The following is a 21,671-nucleotide window of genomic DNA, read 5'->3' on the forward strand; positions in this document are numbered from 1 at the left end:
TGGCGGGTTCCGGAGGGGGGCCGGCCGAGGTCGTCGAGCGGCGGTCAGCGCGCGCGAGGCATTGACCCCAGCGAACTGGGTCAGGCTTGGCGGCGTCGCCTCGGAAGGGGGCCCCTTCCGCCGGGTCAACCACCGGCCGGACGACGCTCCCTGCGCGCTCGCACTTTCGCTCCTGACTCGGCAGTCCAATGGCCCCCCTCGCAACCAGTCGAGCTGCGCTATGAGAAACCCATTTGCCGGCACCAGCTCTTCCCGAAGGAGCCGGTGGCGCGCCCTTCACACTGCACGCTCGCGGCATCATTCAGACACTCTTGTTCAGGCACTGGTCTCTTGCTTTACCTTGCATGCCTTGGCGAAAACAGCAACAAAACTAAGAAGATCATGACCCTGTTCATACGTCGCTTTTGTGGTAAGCTGCACACATCATCGAACAGTGAACGCGCTTTTAATGCGCACGTGTTTCGTTGACCGCAGACGCAGTCCAGTATGTGACCTTATGCTAGTTTCTCGAGGACAAACTTGTCATGACCCGCTTCAGATTAAGTGGCCATTTGTATAAATTTATGTGTACTTCTTATAGATGAAACAAAGCACTTACGGATATATTGCTATTTCACGTCTACACGGTCGTTCCCGAGCCGCTTTCAGAGCTCTGTTCAAGCTGCTGGAGTTTATTGCAAAAACAAACTAGTGGTGAGACTAACGGAGGCGGGCCACCACATGCCCCTAGTTTCTTTTCGTCGCAAACGCAGGCGCTATCAAAAATTGCCTCTTTCAAATTGGCAGCAGTGAACCGCTGATTGCGTCACCCGACGTCATGGCAGAGCGAAAGTTTGAGGAAGCGGAAAGGGGTCAGTGAGGCCAAACCGGTTGGCCGCCGGTCAATGCTCCTTCCGATTCGAAATCCAGCTCACTTGCGCAACCGCTCCACGAGGAAGGCGGTTATGCCACGCGACTGAGTTACGTGACGTGCCGCGTAAGTTGCCAGGCTGTTCTCAGGGGGGAAGGGGGGGGGGGTGCGTCGGACGACGGATTTGGTGCACTTATCGTCGGACGAGGAAGGGTAGCCATCGTCTTCATCAGCAAGAAACGCCCCACTAGCGGAATATTCGCCTATCGGTTGCTTTGGTTAGAAACTTCGTGGAGACGCCAGCTTCGGCTGGCGTTGGCCTTCACAATGCTTGAGCGCAAGACGCCAGCGTTGTGGCACTTGGGCGGACGACGAGCAAGGAGGGCGCTACCCCGTTACATAAGACGCGCGTTTGGGCGGGTGCGCGCGCCTCTCCTTCGGAGGTTACTTGGTTCCCGCGGCGTGGGGTCCCGTGGGTTGTTGAACCTGGAGAAATCGACAGTGCTCTTCGGCTAGGAGCCGGCTCTTGCCCGGGGCGGCGCCAACCCGCGGCTGACCGGAACCCGATTTGGGTCAGAGGCTTACGCGGTGCCAACGAACCGGTTCCAAAGCAGACGCACTTTCCTCGGTCACGCTCCTGGCCATCGCTCCGCAGGTCACTGGCCGTCGTTCTCTCGAAGGGCACATGGCTGCGGCGTTCCGGGAAGCACTTCCGATCCGAACCCTTTGGGACCTGGTCTCCCCTTTCACTTCCTGCCCGTCATGCACATGCTGTCGCACAGACAGCGGACCCGGTGTCCGGTTGCATGGCTGCAGGCCAGGAAGTAGCAGCGGCGTTTCCCCCAAAAACGTTACTTCTCTCGAGAAGCTGCTTCGGCGAACGGTGCAGGATTTCTGGCAGCCGCTCGGGCCGTGTGTGACGTGCGACGGCACGCTCCCGTCGTGTGCCCCCGCGTTTTTTTTCGTTCCCTAAGGCGCCGAGAAAGGCATGTTTTCTTCGCAACGCGTGCTGTATAAGGCATGCATGCGTATGTGAGGACAGCGCATCAATGACCAAAGCGGGCTACAAGTGGTGTCTCGCATTATCACAGGGTTTCTCGCTGTCGAGACATTGGACGTCAATACTTAGTGGCTGAATTTCCCGGCGCACTGGTGAAGGGGATCCCTACAAATCTAAGTCCTCTTGTGTCACGTAGTGATGCTCGCAGTTAATTCTTGAAGCGTTCATTCTGTCCATGTTGTTTTTCTGAACCCGTACGCTCTTTATTATTGTCACCGTCAGTGATTATGAAAGGCGCCAAGGACGCGCACAAAGAAGTGTTTTCTTTCCATCAGCTTCATGTTTGGCGTGAAAGATGCAATTCTTTGGCTGCCGCCGTTTAAGTGCTATATCGAGAGGCAGTGGCCAAGTTAAAGGACGGCAGTCGGGGCTCAAGGCCGACTTCGTATAGCCGTGCGAAATCTTGTTTTTCACGGTCCGTTTATAGTGCTATTCAGACGTCCTTGCACTCTCAGGAATTCGCATACCTTCATGCACACTTCCTCTCTTGGCTTGGATACTTAATAATAATAATATATGGGGCTTTACGTGCCTTGGATACTTAATTCCTATCACGTTCGGTAGCAAGGGCGTGCGCATTATGTTAGTGTCCTACGTTAACTACTATGGCCAAGTTTATTAGAAGTTTACACGTAAATCTTAGGAAGGGCTCCTTTTAAATGTGCAAGCCTTTGTGTGCCATAACAGCGAGTTCAACATTTCATTTTACTTCGACAGTATTTACAAACCCGGAAGTCGTTTTTTCTGTGTGTGTCCGTCCTTTCTTTTAACGCCGTCGTCAAAGCACCCTTCTCAACCTGGGATTCACGTGAACCTCCACCATATATGGCGAATAAAGACACACCTTTGCCCGCCGCCGATACTGGTGATCGAACGCATGCGCCGTGCCAGTGTGTACAGTGGGACGCGCTAAGCTGTCATGCAACATAGACGCTTGACAAATTGTGCGAGGTTTTATGCGTCACACAGTCGCTGTCCTTGTAATTTCAAGGCCGCAGCAGGCGGCACTACAGAGGACAAAGACGTTGTTGTGTGCGGCGCAGAGAGCAAGTGCTTGAGAAGTCGGCGGTGTCCTCTGTAATAGCGTGCTGTCGTCGCGGTCAATAAGTGCAGAGCCGGTCAGATCGCTGAGGTCTGTTGATCCTTGCATGTTTTTCTTTTCTTTTTACTTCACATTGATTCATTCCGAAATGCATATTTTGCCCTCTCTGCCTCCTCCGGTAACGGAAATCGGAGCGCCGCGCGCATCGCATGGCCAATCCAGTCGTATAGCTGGCTTTCGAGCAGAAGCGTCGATGCGTCAGCGACATTGTTTACGCCCCCTGGTCACGTTCGCCGCGGGTTTCTGCAACGGGTGCGCCGCTTGGAGCGGCCGATGCACACCAGGAGGTGCCGTCTCGCAAGCGGAAGACGCTGTCAACACAGGCGCGCGCACAAGGCGTGCGCGTGTTCCTCGGACCAGCGCGAAAGAGCGCGCGCGCCCCATCCGGCCATTGGCGGCGGCCCTACGGCAGGGCCGCTGGCACACTGCCAGCCGGCCAAGACTGTCGTCTTGGGGGCCAAGGTCGGCGTTCGTTCACCCCACCGCCTCCTTCACTTTCTCCGAGGGAAGGAAAACAAGAGTGGGGATAGGAGCCGTGCTGCTTGTTCGACCCCCGTGTGCATGCAGAAAACGGAGCGGCGGCGGGGGCTTTGGGGAGGGGGACCGAGATGCAAGACACCGCTTCTGGCGAGTCCTGGGTGCGCCGCGGCCGAAGCTCCCCCCTCCACCCAGTTCTTTTTTCCCTGAAAAAGGAACGCTTTCGCCTTCGCGGCCCCATTTCTATGTTTTTGCAGCGTTCCCAGTCTTGCCGGGAGAAACTTGAAGAAAAGGAGGACTTTGGTTTCCCCAGAAGCCCAGTTCGACGCCCTGGAAACCTTGCAGAAGGCCTCTCTCCCTTTCTATTCTCTTCTTGCGCGCGCTGCGTCCACGATGGTGGGGCGAGAGCCACTGGCCTCGTGAGAAACAACCTGCCTCGGGGGGCGTCCGCCTGCTCCGAGGGCCGAGCTGGTGGTTTGCGCCAGGGTGCACTCAGGGTCACTGTACGAGGTCTGGGCCGGTTTCCGGTAACCAGGGCGGCGGGGCGCATACGAGGGCGCCTCAAGCGAAAGTTTTTGGCTTCGCTGTCTCTTACGTATACTTACCCTTGGTCCAGGCACCGTGACGGAACGCCGCGACCTGCTCATTTCGCGCTATCTGTCCTCCTGTCGTTACTCCCGATTGTGAATATTTATAACTTGGACAGTCTACTGGTTTTCTGCATGATCAGAAACGAATTCAGAGCTACGCAGCGAAGGAGATCCTAATTAAGTATGACGCCGGCACAAATCAATGGCGGCCAATGACAAGCGTTATGCAAGAGCGAGAAGTGCCGGTGGCTGACCTCGGCACTGCTATAGAGAAGTTGCACCGTGGCGTAATATGGCATGAAGTACCGTGCCACGCAGTCGGGCGCGTACGTCTCACTGCCCAATTGACGTGGACAAGGTGCACTATATAAAATATGGTTAGAAAATTGGTGGCGTAATAAAGGCGGGGAAAACAGATTGAAAAGAGTGTCACTAATTTAGGGCGCTAAAATAACATAAAGATTCTGAGGTTTGTTAGCACGAGCCGAGAATAAACGCATGGCTGATAATAAACACTGCGAAAGTGACGAGCTTAGTGGCACCAACCACATCCTCGTTGCAAAGGGGAAGCTCGCAAACTCCAGCTACTCATCTTTCCACTCAACCACATTCTTTCCTTTGATAGCGCGTTGCTTTAGCTGGCTGGATCGCACGTAACGGAACCAGACCTCTTAGGTGTTAAAGTCGATCGGTTGGCTGTTGCATCGTTGAAATGCTGCAGTTTTGTTTTATGATGCTGACGAAGATACACGCGCGCTGAGTAGTAACGCTCGTGGTGTCTGAATTCTTCGATCAGTGCAACATACCGTAACAGCTCGCCCTTTGAAGCGATCGTGTGAATATTGTGGAGCACATCTTATCGTGTCCCGATTTCCTTTCCGAGTGTGGCTGCTAACTTTCCTAAAGATTGCGCGCGCGATCGCTCAAAACCGGTCCCCGGTTGGATCCCCCCTCCCGGTTGCGTGCGCGAAGCCGTAAACTCTGATGGTAGAAAGTGGATTCGAACCCGGCAGCTTGCTTGGGAAGTTGGAAAGCCACTCGCCGAGTGCGCGCCCGGAGAGGCGAGAATATGGAAAAAAGCGAGGGTTGAGGGGGGTGGGGGGGGGCGGAGCGCGCGGCGCGCGCCCGAGGGGCGTCGAAAATAGCCGCCGGGTCGTGGCCTGGCCTTTTTAGCGCTGTCATAGCCTCGTTCGGAGAAATCCCGGTGACGGAACGAATGGCCGGCCTGCGACGGGCGCGCTATTTCGGAAAAGGCTCCTCGGTTCGATGACACCGCCCAGGCAAGGTCATGGCGTCGGCTCACCCGCTAAGGGCGTGTGTGTGTGTACGCGCGCGCGCCGGACGCCCCGCCACTGACGCTGCGAAAGTGCGCGCGTCTCCGGCGCGTTTTCCCCGCCAGCCCCTGACGCCCTTCCGTTCTTCCTGCTTCCTTGTGAGTGTGGAGACACTCTGCCGATACCCCGGGAGACGCGGTTTCCTCCCGTCGACGACCGAGAAGGGACGCGTCGTCCGGAAAGAAAGATGGTCAGCGGAACGTGTCACCGACGCTGAGACCGGGCGCGAACCACTCGGCCCGGATAGCAGATGGCCACATCCTACTGTGCTCGAGGCTGAGGGAAAGCAGAAACATATATATATATAAAGGAAAGAAGAGAGAGCATCCTCACTGCAGCGCGCAACTTGTGCCGCGTGCTCGAATGATACATAACATCTGCGCTTTATCCCTGTCTGTTGTTTACGTAAACTAGACTCCTTTAGTTTCAAATGAATCATACTCCACTTCTGCGGCGCTTCCCATTACGCAGGCGATGAGTGCAGCTTCATGGGATACCAGCGCCTCAGCGGATAGCGACCGGCGTCGCGCAGGCGTCTAGTTGACCTTTTTTTTTTTTTTCTTACGTTACCAAAGCAGAGGCAAAAATACTTGTTTCTCGAGTCAGAAGCGCTGTTACAAAAGAGTGTGTGTCATACCATTCTATTTCTTTTTCTCAATCCGACGTGTTTCCTGTAATCGCCGAGGAATGCACACGTCACAGCTAACCTTTAGGAAACGATGAGAAGAGCGAGAAATGTTGAAGTGAAACGATCATAATGGACGGAAATATTATAAAGCGCCGTATCTCTCAAAAGTCCCGAGTTGAATATCCTGTTACCCTGCTGGGCCTGGCTTTAATGTGTCGCTAGGCGTTTTACATTACACTGCCAGTGGTGCCCCTTAGAGGTGTATGCATATATTTCTAGCCACGACTCATATGCTTCGTGTGACTGCCTTCGCAGTTGCACAGACTCAATACCGAACTGGCAGTCGCTCTTCTACATCAACAAATGTCTGGTCAGAGATCGGCCATGTAGAAGGCTGCTAGTTTTACTCTACTTGTCTCTGCACTTGTGTGTGTGGGAGCTGGCAGGCACGAATAGTGATGAAGTGGTAACGCTGTACGGTAAAGTGTGCATTTTCTTTCTGCTTCTGTATGAGTTGCGAATGTAACGCACTGTGAAGTAAAAAATAAACAAAAGATGAGAAAGCACATATACGATAGTGGTGTTGTTTTTGCTCGCACCCGCATAATAGTATTTCCACATTTTGTCGCGCAAGAGCCTTTTGGTTGATAAAGAACGGTTAACATCTTATCTCAGCTATTAGTAAGGCTAGCACGTAAATTATCATATTTTGCACTAAACACAATTATCATAAGAGTGGCTTCAACGTAAAGCCGCTGGCGGCGACCTACCAACGAACGAAAGCGCTGAGACGTTTACGTGGGTAGTGGCATGTGAAACTACTGTTCCTGAATACTTTGTTCTGACGCCAATTTCTCTCTCTCGAATAATCCTTTATTACAGTAATGCTCGACTGAAATAATTTGGTAGTATAGCTAGCTGAGCGGTGACACTTCTAATAATATATCGTATGTGACGCAACACGCGGGCTCCACCTTAGCGTAACACTGACGGTTCCGAGGGCATTCGAAGGGCACAGCGAGTCATCATAAGGGAGCGTTATGATACACTGGTTGTGCGAAGGCGCGAAAAGGCAGTGCGAGGAAAAGGTGCGACATTATAACAAGTAATAGTTGCAGCGCGCAGATGCAGACAATTGTTCCTCGCTTGCGCTGCCGCACGTCGAGCTCTTCCAGGACACTTCGTGCTGTACGTGTCTCGAAGGATGCAAAGACGGCCAAGCTGTTGCAGCGTGACACACGTCCGCTTTGGACTTTTGCGACACCGCGCCGTGACACATGTTGACACGTTGATCTAGCGGCCGCCGCTGACACACTCTGTTGTAGTGTCGCGGAGCTTCGACACACAAGTGCGCGTGCTCTTTAAGGAGATCTCGGGAGAAAGTCGGGTCACCACGAGCTGATTCAGCGATGGCCGTTTGTCGCGCAATAGCAGCAGGCCAGAAGAGGCCCCCGAAGCGAAGCGCTCACAGCGGCGGTCTGCTTCCGGAGACCGTTGCCCCCGCGCGCGGACCAAACAGGCCGATCGACCGGCCGAGCCCACCGCGCTCCCAGTGCGGGAGCATTGCCCGCTGCCAAAACACGCCGCTGCCCTCCCCCGCGCCGCGAAGGGGGGGGGGGGGGCTTCCAAGAGCAAGGTTAAGGACCGCGCGCCGCCCCGGGTTCAACGGAACCCGGGGCTCGCGCTCTTCTCCGCTCGCGCGCAAGTTTCACGGCCGCGGTCAGCGACCCGCGCGGCGCCGCTTATCGATCGAGCGTTCTCGTTCATCGCCGCAGTCCGTGGCCGCTTAATTGGAGCAGCAGCCGTGGACGGAAGCGGCCACAACCCGGCCGCCTCTCTTCCTGCACGGCGCGGTGTAGCCAGACGCGCTGTCCGGTCAGGGCTTCCGGGGCCTATCTTGGCAGGCGGCATCGTTTGCTGCTGCCTGTACCTTTTTTTTTCTTCTTTTTCTTTCACTGTTCCGACTAGCCACTTCGGGCGAGACAATAAACGATAGAACTAAGGCTTAGTGTGCCGTCACTGCCGCGGCTGGAAGGCAGGCCACGATTACAGCGAACATCTAACTATGCACAGGGAACGGTATTCGCGCCCGGTTAATACATTGCGTAGCGCTGTGGTCACAACGGAAGCGGGTACTTCTTTTTCTCGTATGCATGGACAGCGAACTCCTTCGTTTTGTCGATATATGCGTTCCGTCGTTCTCAGAGGGATACCTCAGTTATCGTGCAGTGGGCGCTCCGGATATATAACCATGCGTGAAGTTCTGTGGCGAGAGTGGAAATTCGTTTGTCAGTCTGTTGTGTGTCCCCATTCGTTCTTGAGTTTAGTTTCGTCGCGCTACTTCCGTCATGCTTACAGTTGAGCGTGTTACGCAACGGCTCTCCCCCGCGTTGTAATAATCTGAAACGTAGGAGGCAACCCACCTTTCACTATGCCGGCGACAGCACAGGCTGCCCCAGCAACGTTTAGTGATTACAGGGATGACGACGTGACCGGTCAGCCGGGGCCATTGCACCCTTTGTACAAAAGCGCACATCGAGTGCCCTTGAAGTGCCAGTCGCGATCGTTGTCAGCTCGTCTTTTCTTTTTATTAATATTTTAGAGCGCCTAGCTGGGCACGTTGTTTTCTCAGCCGCGTGCAAAACCGGCATCTCGAGTGCCCGTGAAGCAGGTGTCGCCGATCTCTGCGATAGCGGCCGTTATTCTCGTTCAAAAACAAACAAGGACCCCAACAGGCACGGCAAAAGCACTGCAGCCAGCGGCGAGAACACAGGCACGCGGCACTAGCCCCTCGCTCGCGGCTAATCAATTGGTTGCTCAGTCAATAGGGTCGATAGGGCGAAGGGATGCGGCAGAGTCGTCGACCGTGCCGATTGTTCCGAGCCTTCTTTCTTTTTTTTTCTCTCATGAATGGCATGGGCGTAAGTCCACTGGGCAACAGAAAATGCGCCCACAACCGGAACGCTTCGATGTGACATTGGCGAATTTCATGGATTTTACCAGGCAGGGGGCCATAACGTTTGCTTCGTTCTCTTTCTGACGTAGCAAATGACTGCGTTATGCAAGAGAAGGGCCCCCACGAAGTCTGCGCTCGAAAGCGGTACGGTTACCTACTATCAACGTCGACTCGTAACGGCTAAGAGGGGGATTAGCTGTCTTCTGCAGAGGTGTTAAGTGAAAGTCAGGTTGGTAAAAAAATAGTATCCTTTTTTCTTCTCCTTTTGCGTGTATAAGGGGAGGGGGGGGGGGTCACGGCGTGTTCTTCCTTGCATGGGCGCACTTCTAGAGTCATTTCACAATCTGCTCGTTCAACATGTTCATTTCCGTGTCGAAAAGCTTTTCGTGCGTAATAACTACTTTTCTTATTGAACGGAGGCTTCGCTATAATCTCGTTCTGTCTCAGAATTGGTCGCCGCCTTTATAAAGAACGATTTTGCATAAGCACAACTTAGTGAAACGTGGCGCTCACATGAGAATTGATCTTTTCGACACTTCGAAAGCTGTTGAATTCTCCATGGCAAGTTCGTTCGAGATACCTTTTATGTCGTGATTGAACGGTGGAACAATGCGCAGTTCGCCGTGCTCATCCGCCCGCTTTGTAGTTTCGCAGAAAGGCCGGTGTGACTAGGCGTCCATTGAAATACAACTATTCTGCCTCAGAAAGGCTATGCGGTGATCACTTTCTGCGCACAATATACTAATGTGTGCTTATGCGATATAAGAACGAATATTTCGGAGATCCTATAGTAGCGGATGCTTCGGTTCCAAGCACGCTATATAATTTTTGTGCGTGTACTTGCTTTCCAGCAATTAAGTTGTTGGTTTTCAGTTTAGAATCCAGTTGTGCTGTAACTGATAACGTCGAGAGCATCACCTTGCTTGGCAACTCCGAACGAGAAATCTAGTGGACTGTTAGGAATGCACATCGACCCACGATGTTTAAAAAGCAACGATGTCTGGACCGTATAAATGAAAGCCGTCGGTGGTCGCGACCAAGCCAGACCAGAGATGGCTGAATAAAATAAAAAAAAAATACTCCGTATTTTATAACTTGTCCTTTCTCTCCGGTCACATTACAATACCATGGAACACGTGGGGATCCGGTATTTTCACCTCGTATGGCTCTCACCTGCGCCGGCCGCTGTCAAGTTCTCATTTACCAATTTTTCCTCCTAATTTTTACAATGCCGTGCCCATAAGGGAACCCCTTTCAGTGAAAGTCGGTAACTCCGTAGCAGCCTGTCGGTCTCAGGTCTAAATAAGGAGGGCAGGCGCCTATCTTTCTCGAGTGCCGATAGCACGACGGCGACGGGCGCGTTGAGGTCAGTGAACCACTCGACGCATCCAAACAACGGCAGCAACCCCGGAGAGAGAATAGCGCTGCGGCCAACGTCGCGGGGAGAGAGAGAAAGCGGGGGTGGGAGCGAGTTAGAACAATCAAACAAGGAGTGACGATCTGGAGGAAGGTGCTGCAGCTTCCCGACACGGACATGTGCTCATTGCCGTTTCCAGCCAGTGCAACGCTCTGGAAACAGCTGAAGCATGTGCAGCTTGGGTATGCACAGATGTCGGCGCGGGCAACACCGGAGGAAGTCCGAGCGCCGCGGCGCTCGGACCGTGTGTCAGAGGAAGTTGTCGACCAAGGCGCCCAGGAAGGCGCTCGCACCCTGCAAAGAAGGGACGGGAGGAGTGGGGCGCACCCACTTTGCGCACTCGCAGACAATGCGGTATGCGCCGCCAAGCCTGTCCGCGCACAGCGGGGCGAGAACCGCGCGTCCTTGTCCTCTTACTTCCTGTCCCTATATTCTGGTTGACTCCCCATTTTGCCGAGCGTTAACCTCGCATCCACGAAAAATTCGCGGTCATGAGGAGGGGGGCGTCAGGAAAGCTCACGGCTTCAGATAGTGATCGCAGCTGTGGTATCGAACACATTTTGCTCTGTGTGCATGCTTTCAATGACTTGAAAGTAAGCGACGATGTGATATGCGCTTGCTTGTTCACCCCCCCCCCCCCTCCCCACTTTTTTTTTTTTTGCTCAGCCAGCTGTTCTAGTGCTTATTTCGCCGCACCTAAGAGGCATTATTGGGCGCTTGCGGTCATAAATTGCGATTATTGCGACGGAGTGAGAAATTGTATGGGAAGACGAGTATCGGCGGACACAGCAAGGAGTCAGCAAAGGCACGCTCATGTAGGAGGTCCCCTAGGAACTGCGAATTTGCTCAGCCCAAAAACGTCGCCCGCAAGGGTGCTGGAACCCTCAAGCTGCAAATAATTGTAGCTACGAGTACCTACGCGCTGCGGTAACCAGTTCACAACACGGATGTCGTCAACTGCTATTTCCTCTGGCAGCGGTATGCATCTGAAACATCCCATTTAGTAACGGAGCTGCGCGAATTGCGGGTCTCGCTTGCGCCAGGCCGCTAGTAGAGACCCGGGTCGGAGCCCCGTGGCGAGGAGGGGTGCACAGAGCGCGGCGCTCGCACTTTCTCTTCGTGCGGCCGGCGGGATCGAGTTCCTCGACCTGCGATTATCTTCGGGCCCTGACAAAAGGCGCCCGCAGGGGGGGTGGCGGTGAGAGAGGGGCCGGTCAACGGCCGGAAGCGCGAGCGTTGTCCTAGTGACGGGTTCACTTTCCTCCGGACGACGAACCGAGCTGCTCGGTCACCGCGCCGGGCGCTTGCTTCCGCAAGGTCGTCGGCACGCGCTCAAGCCACTGCCGCGGTGGCCCTTGCTCCCACACTTTTTGGGACACACCAGGGACCGTATCGCAGGCGGCACCAGATAGGACCCAGTTGGTCCGTTTCCTTAGGCCCCGTGCGAAGACGAAGGCTATTTGCGCTGTGCAGGCAAAAGAGAGAGAGAGATAAGATAATGCAGAGAAAGGCAGGGAGGTTAACCAGAGGTAGTTCCGGTTGGCTACCCTGCGCAGGGGGAAGGGTTAAAGGGGATAAAAAGAGAAACAGAGCGGAAGAGGAAGATAGAAAGAAAGAGAGACAAGCACGAACAAAGCGCGTACAGTAAAGAGCGGTAGGGGGCGGCATTTTTAGAGTCTGTCGTGAAGCCCCGTAGACCGCAGGAACCTTAATAACGCGAGTAAGGCAAAGTTGTGCAGGCAAAGTTGGGCGTCATGCGAACGGCCCCGATAACCCCCCACAAGATGGCCTTCATTGCCGAGACTCGGGAGCATATAGAGAACGCGCTTAGCGGAAGGGCGCGTTGATTGAGCGAGCTACGGAGATCAGAAACGCACTGGCTGCCCCTGTTTTCACTCGCAGGCAAGAAATGAATCGCTACAAAATTATGGCGTGCTGTAGCTGTGCAAGACGACAACGACTGCATCGTTATGCAAGTTCTTAAGAATTGCATAAAAATGCTTGAGGTGTACATGTGATACTGCCAAAAAAATAATCGTTCAGGTTTTCCTTGGCAATCGCAGCCTCATTCTCCCATTCCTTTCTTTGTCTCTATAGAGTGCATGAATTTGTACATTATACCTTTTCCTAGCAGTGGTAATTGACGCATAAGGAACGTGGCTGCATGCGTAGAAATATAACTACAGTTTTGTTGTATCGGGAGCGTTCTCACTCCTTGAGCGGCAACTTCATTTTTTTTTTAAGTGCGTCAATGCCCTTGCAGCGACTTCAAACGAAACAAGGCTGGGAGCGTCATACTATTTGTTTAGAGTTCGTGTTGCTCAATGTCGACTTCGCTGAAGACGATATCATTGCACAAGTGGCTACGATATGGAGGAATCGCAAGCATTCATCGGGCCACATCAGTGCCGCGACGCGCGCTATAGTATAGAGCCTTGGTGGCGGGAGAGCGTCAGAAATGCGCGGGCGGATTGTCCGGCGAAAGGCGCCAGGGTTTTCCAGTAAGCCAGGGCCGCATTCCGTTCGCACCTGGGGACGCGCGCGAGCGAAAACACAACACGGGGCTCTCTGACCGAGTTTCAAGGCTTTCCAGCCGAGCGAGGTAGGCGAGCGGCGTCCAAGGTCAGCCGATGGCAGTGCATCGACCTACGGCCTTGAACGGGCTCTCTCGCGGGTCAGCCCCGTAAGGAGGGGAACTGGGCCATAGCCGGAGTTCTGGGAAGCCGAGGGGTGTGGCGGTGCGCCCACAAGAACCAGTGCGGAGGAGGCATACAAAAGGACCCGCAAAAATGCGGCCGCCTTCCCCGAAAAACGCGCCTTTGTCGGACCCCCCAGCCTCTGGACACCGGCTCCAAGTCGGCGCTTTCGAGTAACTCTGAGCCTGTTGGGCACGCCGCGCACGCTTGCGCAACGCGCGCCTTTTCCTGCTGGTTACCGAAGATTGCGCTCGCTCTGGTACCGCGGAAAACAAAACGTAATAGCGGAAGGCTCTCGGGTGGTAAACGACGCGAGGGCGAAAATATGCGTCCAAGAAAGGAAAGGCAAGCGTCGCGAAGCCGCTGCGCTATCAGCCGGGAAGCTGCGTTAGTAACCGATAAGGGGCCCCGTTGAGCTAGGCCAAGCGCCGGTGAATGAACACATGAGCACGCAATCAGATTTATGGCTGAAGCCATCAACGAGAAAAAGAAAACACCAGGCTATGTGCGTTTACTGGTATTACAAGATTCAATAACTTGGCATCGACGCTTCCCTAAGTGCTAAAATCTGAAACACTTTTTTGCTAGATATCAGCAATATTAAAGAAACGTCACGTAAATAGTTTGCGCTGTGAGTAGAAGGAAGCGTGGTTGAAGTGCAGTGCCAATATTGTATGAGCATAAAAAAAAATGCGTCAAAAATGATGTCAAAAGCAAGACAAATAGCAGCTATGTTCATCGTCAACAGGAAGCTCATCGAGAAGGCATTTCCTTGTATGTTAAGGGCAGCATGTACCGAACAGCATTCACACATTTCAATGCAACACGGCATCGAGTAATAACAGCGACCGCTGTTGCGCTGAATATTAAAGGGTTCAGTGCGGCGCGCGCCGAAGACAAGAAATCAAATGTCGCGCGAGACGCACCGAGCAGCCGCCGAAAGCGCCGCGAGAAACAGGTGCGACGTGGAACGCGCCCTAGGCCTAAGGCGCGTCACACGGAGTTCAGCAGCGCCGCGCTCCAAGAAAGGGCAACTCGGAAAGGCAACGCTTCTTTCTGCTATGCAGCCACGCATCGAGGAAAAACACGGCGCTCCGGGTGCCTGACCTGAGGCGCCGCGTCAACCGGAGAAAACGATGGCGGGAGAGGGAGGGAAAGTGGAGAGGATAACAACCCCGCAAACAAACAGACGAAAAAAAGAACACACACACGCGACTCCGAGGGAGCCCAGGGCCCAGGCCCCTGGGCGGAGACAAGTCCGTCCACAGCAATGGCTGCCATGTCAGTGACCGAGCCGCTTTTGTGGCAGCGGGAAGTTTGCACCCTTGAAAAAAGTATTTCACGTGGAGCGTTGACACCAAATATTGATCCATAAAACGCGAGGTTAGCGACACACTGGCGTAGTGGCTGGGTCATCGAACTCCTAAGGGGGCGGGCGCAGTTCCGCCGGGCCAATCAGCTTCCGGCGCCGCGCGCTCCTATTGGCCCTCGCCGGCGCTCACGTCAATCAACATGGCGAGGGAAGGAGCGGAGCCCCGCGCACAAAACTAGTAGCGGTGAACTTGAGCTGTACGATTTGGCCTGCTTTCTCCGCGCCGACAAGTCGGGCTGCGTCGTCGGCCGCGCCGAAACCGGTTTGCCGCCCGTCTACTTTCACTGTCACTCGGAGGAGCGGAAGGAAGCGGCAGTTCTCCGGCGGAGCGCTCTCGTGAACGGATGTGCTAGACCGCCGCTCGCTCGCCATGATTCTCACCGAGAAGGATCTCCAGCTCCTGGCGACGTTGCCGTTCCAGCAGCAGCAGCTCGAGCGAAAGGACGCTGATCTCAAAATAGGTGTGTGTTCCGTGGGCCTCGTCGTCGTCTTTGGCGCACAGGATTACGCACCGACGTCTGTGTGTGGCTTGGCGTGATGATGTTGTCCCTGCGTACTGCCCGTAAACAGTAAGGTTTTGCTGCGTCGTCGCGCGAACCGAGCAGCCGCCGGAGTTGTACGCTGCCGCCGCGGCCCGACCAGCCGCTGGCAGAGGGACTCCGGCGACGGCTCGCCTCCGTGCCGCCCGAAGTCGCCGGCGAAGCCCCGGCTTCGTCGTGCGGCTCCGAGCGGCGTGCTCCTAGGGACTTTTGTTCCCCGAGAGTCGTTGACCCGAATACCCGCGGGTTTCCATGGCGACGAGACGAAAAAATGTTTATCGGAGGAGTTCACTGACCCAGTGTGCAGGCTCGGGAGAGGGAGAAAGCGCGCGCCCCGCGAGTTCGTTGACCGAGTGAGCTAGCGCCGCGTGAGCGCCATCTTGGTTGCTCTTAGCAACGCCGGCGTGGGGAATGGGGAGCAGGCGGCTGGGGAGCGTCCACAAAACATCGCTGAGAAAGCCCCGCTCTGAACCCCTGCCCGTCTTTTTTTCTTTCTTCCTTGTTCAGAATTCGACGGGACCACCGTGTTGTGCCGAGTATGTGGGGACAAGGCCAGTGGCTTCCACTATGGCGTTCACTCCTGCGAAGGATGCAAGGTGAGCGTTTTCTCGCAAATGTAGCCACCGTTTTGAGAATCTTACAACGGAAGGCGCCTTTTTCAAATACTTGCAGAAAGACGCCAGCCATAAAAATGTCTTACAGCAAAGCAGTTGTTTGTGTCGCTGCAATGACCACAGCTGAATGTACAAAAGTATATGTGCAAACAACTGCTTCGCACACTTGCTCGCACTAGCCCATGTGTTAAGTGTCGTATTGCGAAATGTTTATGTTAAAAGAGGTAAAAGCTTGCCAATGCTTGTTGTGTTCAATACTGTCAGGCATCTGCCTGACAGTATTGAACACAAATGTAAAAAGATTTTTGTGAGATGACGTTTTGTTCACTAAACACTCGCATGTACCTCTTACTGGAACAAGCTTGTGTGCAAGTGACGTCATCCCAGTATTTCACTTTCCGTGCACTACCCGACCTGACCCATAAGTTTCATAAGGGGTTCCTCTCATCCGGGCGCACCCACGGGCGAGGAAGCGAACAAAGCGCACGAAACAGCTTTGTTCGCCTCGAAGCCTTCTGTGTCCCTTTTGTGAACTAGTTTCGCGCTCCCCCAGAATTTGTCCTCTGCTCCAGTTCCCCAAAAGAGCGGCCCGTCACCCTGGCCGTTCCCATAGCGACGAGCAGGTGTGTCCTTGACGCGTTCATTCAACTCTTGGAGGTGAATGCTCTCGCGAGACCCAAAATCACATATTCCAGTGCGGCCATTGGCTGGCCGCCGCGCTCTCCTATTGGCTGCCGTCAGCGGAGATGGAAAGTTATTGGCCCTCTCTTCGTCAGGCCGGGTTGAACGCCCTTCAGGTCAGCGAACCGCGCCATTTTTTTTCGACGCCGGGGTCACGGTCAAAACAACCCTCCTCTCCTAGGAGCGTCGGAAAAACAAAACTGAGCTATTGGGACGCGGAAAGCTTTGCTCGTCCGGTCACTTCCTGTGCGCGGCCCTTGTTTTGGTGCTTGCCACATGCCCCGGAAAGCGGTGCTGCACTTGGCCTCTGCGAGCACCGCTACGCCGGACCTTTTGTGTCGCTTGCGTAGTGCTATTGTCTCGGCTGTAATGCCACTTAGTACACTGCTCTCCGTAAACTATAATTTGTTTCGGGGGTATGCCGTTTGCAAGCTTCTAGTCCAACTTTCGCACCCTTCCGGAAGATAAACAAAAGATCGTTCTTTGTTTTTATTTGCAGGGCTTTTTCCGGAGGAGCATCCAGCAGAAAATTCAGTACCGACCCTGTACCAAAAATCAACAATGCTCAATCCTACGTATAAACAGGAACCGGTGCCAGTACTGCAGGCTCAAGAAATGCATCGCAGTCGGCATGTCTCGTGATGGTAAGTCCGTTTTGATTGTTTACACGAGACAACGGCAAACTATGTGTTTGTAGTTGGCGTCGTGTCCGATGTTCTCCGTATAAAACCGGTGCAATTGTTACTGCGTCAGCTATAGCGTGTTGTAAGGCAGCAGTCGTTTTCATCCGCCGCGGCAGAACCTGGCAGACGACCGACATAGCGCAAACTTCGCGGGCGTCGGATATCGGCAAAGTATTTGCCTTCTACCCCGATAGATGGCGGAGCGGTCGGCTACGTCGGAAGCTGACTGTTTCCTGCGGTAGATGGCGCACCGTCAAGGTCGACTCAGAAGTAGGTCGCCGCGCGGGCGTTATTAAACAAGTTCAAGGGCAGGAGCTAGAGAGGGAAAGCGGAAAAGGAGTGACGTTATTTCACCGGCGCTTGGCGCTCTTCCTTGTGGCGGCAGCATCGATGGGTAGCGCCGATACGCAGTAGGCACAAGAGCTCGGACCGCGGGCCTGGTGCGACCATGATGATGGCTCCGGATCCTAGGCCGGGGAACACGGGTTACCTGTACTATGTCGACGGAAAACGTAAGCGTGTGTCTATGGAACTGTTCCATCTGTTGATCGGAAACGCGTAGGGGAGCGGGGAGACTGCGCCGCGCGGTGTCGCGCTCGTTCGAGTCTCGCGTTCGCCGCCGGAGAGCAGTGCGGACGCTGTTCGGCGTGCTCCGCGTGCGCGTGCCCTCGGAAGTGTCGGCGCGCGCGCGTTCGCCGGAGTCGCCGCCGGGACAGTGCCGGTGCTGCACGTTTCTCGCGCGTTGCGATAGGATGGCCATGCGAGGTACGTGGTCGCTCCGGTTTTGCATTCGATCGGGCAACGTGAGCGTGATGAGCGTATTGTGTAATGTGTGATTAACGTTCGGGCCGCGCCGACGTGCACCTATCTTGTCTCGCTGGTTCGCAGAGTTCGTTAACTGAAGAAAATGTGATGCCGTTGCGAGTGCGCGTGTCTAACTGTAGTCCTTTTTCTTTCCTTTCGCACGCAGCCGTGAGGTTTGGACGAGTGCCGAAGCGTGAGAAGGCGAAGATCCTCGCTGCTATGCAGAAGGTGAACGCCAGCTCGCAAGAAAAGGCGTTGGCTGTGGAGTTAGAAGACGAAATGCGGCTATTTGAAACTGTGGTGCGTGCACACGAGGAGACCTGCGATTTCACCAGCGACAAGGTTGCACCCCTTCTGGAGCGCGCCCGATCCCACCCCGTCTACACCTTGTGCCCTCCACAGCTGGTAAGTACATTTGCTGTTTCTGGTGATTCGTGAGTGTACCACGAACGCGCTAGCTAGCTCACACAGAGGTCTGGTCAGTGTGGGCATGCTGCAAGTTCATGGTACGCCTCGATTGTAATTTAGGCCCGAAAGCTTGTGCCTGACATCTGATCTCAGTTAACTTGATCCATCTTGTGATGGATCAAGTTAACCGGAATGGCGACAGGTGACACGCACTCTCATCAAGGGCGAGTCACCTGTAGATATTATAATCTTGGGTGTATGCACAACTCGACAGTAACACTGGCATCGGAGATTAAATTTCTGTTCGCCGTTCTCCTGCAGGCATGTCCGCTGAACCCTACTACGCAACCAGCCGAAGGCAATGGAGCCCCGCGGCTAATGGAGGACTTCTCCGAACGCTTCTCCCCTGCAATCCGCGGTGTGGTGGAGTTCGCGAAGCGTATTCCTGGCTTCAGTCTCCTGGCACAAGATGACCAAGTGACGCTGCTCAAGGCTGGCGTGTTCGAAGTACTCCTGGTGCGGTTGGCCTGCATGTTTGACAACCGTAGCAGCTCCATGGTGTGTCTCAACGGCCAGGTGCTCCTTCGCGAGTCGCTGCATTCGGCCAGCAACGCCCGGTTCCTGCTTGACTCCATGTTCGACTTCGCCGACCGGCTCAACTCCCTGGGCCTGTCGGACGCCGAGCTGGGGCTTTTCTGCTCCGTCGTGGTCATTGCACCCGGTGAGTACTGTCGCACGCTCAGAGCCCGACTGTGTCAGCGCGCTGTTATGGGCGACCTCAAATGACGGTGTCCCCTCTTGTCATTGTACAGACCGGCCCGGACTCCGAAACGTTGATCTGGTGCAGAAAATGCAGCGGCGCCTGAGCGAGGTGCTGCAAAAGGCCGTTGCCGCGGGCCACCCCGACCGACCGCAGCTTTGCGCCGAACTGCTCAAGAAGGTGCCCGACCTGCGCACGCTCAACACGCTGCACTCGGAGAAACTGCTGGCCTACAAGATGGAGCCGGCGACGCCCCCGTACCTGGAGCAGTGGGGCACGTCCGAAGACTGGAGCCCGGCCAGCCCACACTCAGTGGCCTCGTCGACCAACTCGCTAGATGGTGCCAAGAGTCCCGTGCGCTCGGGCTCGTTCTCAAGCAGCACCGACTACTCGCCGGACAGCCCAGCCAAGCCGTTCGCCAAGGTGCGCCGGCTCGACTCGCCCACGGACTCGGGCATCGACAGCGGCAAGGAGCCCGGCTGCTGCACGCCCAGCGCGTCTGTGTGCTCGAGCCCGCGATCGCTGGACGACAAGGCGGCCGACGAGCCGGACCGTGCCGACGAGGACATGCCGGTGCTGAAGCGTGCGTTGCAGGCGCCGCCGCTCGTCAGCCCGCACCAGCTCATGGAGGAGGCGTACCGGCACCACAAGAAGCTCCGTGCGGTGCGCAAGGAGGCCGCCTCGAGCTCGGCAGACCTGGCCTCGAGTCACAGCACGCTCGTGGGCCGGCTGCAGCAAGCCCCGCGCTTCCTCAACGAGCAGCAGCTAAAGCGCACCGACCTCATTCATAACATCATTATGCGCAACGAGGGTCCGCAGGGCTTCTTCCAGGGCTGGGGCTCGCCCCCACGATGCCCCTACAGCCCGCAGCCCAGCCCGCCGCTAGTCCCGACCCAGGACGGGCCGCAGCCGCTCAACCTATCCAAGAAGCCCCCCACGCCGCCGCTCAAGACAGAGACGTAGGCCCCATCCCCCCACCAGTGTACATAGGGCGCACGGACGCATAACTTATCACGCGAGGACTGTACAGAAGGGTAATATAAGTTATGGTGGACATCATCCACGATGGCGCTGCTGCTGTTGCGGGAGCCAGTATTATGTGCAATCATTTGTTCCCTGTTGTGTGTCTGTCTCGGTGTGCTTTCATTATTTATGGAGCTCGTCTTTAGCAAGGTGTTGTAAATTATCGAACGTATGTATGTGCGCGTGCATGTGTGTGTGCATGTCCGGTGATGCTGTCTTTAGAGTGTTGTCGGTACTCTCCCGTTTCATCATTCTGTACAAAGGCTCCTTTCAAGCCATTTCTTCAAGAATAAAAAAAGGAACGGTACAGCCTGACGCTGTTGCAGTGTCTCTTATTCGTCAGTTTTGGAGCCTAGTGAAAATGCGTAGTAAAGCTCTGGGTAACAGTGGGCCCCTGACCTCGGCCCACCGTAACCCCTGCTGCTCCAACTAAGATTGTTGCTTTTGTTTTTGGTTTCTGGAGAGCTGACGCCCGTCACCGTGCGCCTCGTACCGTGACCTGCGTCGGCTGTTCCACGTTATCTTCCCTGTTGCCTAACAAGCACAGCGACTGCCACACCATGTGGGATGTTGCTCTCAAAAGTTTTCGCTCCAGTACATTGTAGTTGTGTATTCCTTGGAGAGCTTCTGTAACACTTGGGCACAGAAAGCTGCGTGAGTGCTAGGAATTTAATGACTAAAAGAAAATTAAGTGGCCCACATATGTACGCATGAAAAAGTACGTTGAGTCCCACATGTTAGCTGAATTCTCTGCCTTGTTATTAGTCAAACAGTGGCCTGAGTTAGAATATATTTTGTGGCCGTTGCATCTTGCAACACTGATTTACTTAACTAATACTACTGTCGACTTGGGGCTTTCACACTTTAGTGGTTATGTTACGCAGTTGCAAAATTAAGCTATTTAGCTATACGCGCAATCTGCGAAGTTCATAGGTGAATCATAACAAAAGACCAAGCGTGGTGAGCACAACTTTTATCACCATCTGTATGATAAAAACTTGCTGTTCGTAACTGCCAGTTCAACCAAGAAAGGTAGGAACCCAAGTGTCGAGCCTCCCTCAGAAAGGGTACCTGAGTGTTTGCAGCAAGGGTGCTGTCGGATAATAGGGCGCTCGCAGTATCCGACAAAATGCAATTCATTCAAATAATGGTAAGTAGTTATAACCTTTGAAATTTGTGGTATTATTGCCAGTGCTTTGTCGTTACCGACGGTAAATCTATACATGTTGGCAATACGCATCCGTCGAGTTTTCGAACGTCTGTCAGTCGTTACAGGAGGCATTCTGGCGGTTATCACCTTGTAATAAACAGAGCGGAAAGGCCTCCGTAAGTTACTGGGACCCAGAGTTCACTGACTCTGATGTCACAGAGGACGAAATAACTTGATACTAGGGGCGACTTGAGTATGGCGACGGAACGGTGCGCTCGGTTGTGTGGCATGTGTGGGAAAGATTCCTGGTCAACGTCGCAGGTCTGATCGTCGAGCAAGCTTTCTCGAGCTGCGAGGACAAGATGGTTGTCCATCACATGCGTTTTCTTTACCTGCACCTGAATGTGCTTGCAGAATTGCAATTCGATGCCACGTGAATGCTGCCTTCGTGACCGAGACACTCGGTCACGTAGTCGTACGCGGCAGAATAATGTAGCCCTCGCGGCGGTAAGAGCAGCCATGTTAAC

General features: G+C 54.5%; 1 protein-coding gene across 5 annotated transcripts in view; it reads left to right on the top strand.

The window, feature by feature from the left end:
• Eip75B (Ecdysone-induced protein 75B) overlaps positions 1–20,309 on the top strand; it is a 370,621-nt gene extending 350,312 nt beyond the window's left edge. For 2 of the 5 annotated variants that reach the window (XM_065430960.2, XM_065430959.1), the window contains 5 exons: positions 15,529–15,617; positions 16,816–16,960; positions 17,970–18,208; positions 18,533–18,932; positions 19,024–20,309. In XM_065430960.2, coding sequence (XP_065287032.1) covers positions 15,529–15,617; positions 16,816–16,960; positions 17,970–18,208; positions 18,533–18,932; positions 19,024–19,934 — 1,784 coding nt within the window. In that variant the 3' untranslated portion in view covers positions 19,935–20,309. Of the gene's footprint in view, positions 1–14,654; positions 14,944–15,528; positions 15,618–16,815; positions 16,961–17,321; positions 17,512–17,607; positions 17,765–17,969; positions 18,209–18,532; positions 18,933–19,023 lie in introns of those variants that run through there. The other 3 variants (XM_065430958.2, XM_065430961.2, XM_065430962.1) reach the window with 3 other exon arrangements.
• Positions 20,310–21,671: the final 1,362 nt, after the last annotated feature.

Source organism: Dermacentor albipictus, chromosome 1, assembly GCF_038994185.2.
Source record: "Dermacentor albipictus isolate Rhodes 1998 colony chromosome 1, USDA_Dalb.pri_finalv2, whole genome shotgun sequence".
Taxonomy (NCBI): Eukaryota; Metazoa; Arthropoda; class Arachnida; order Ixodida; family Ixodidae; genus Dermacentor; species Dermacentor albipictus.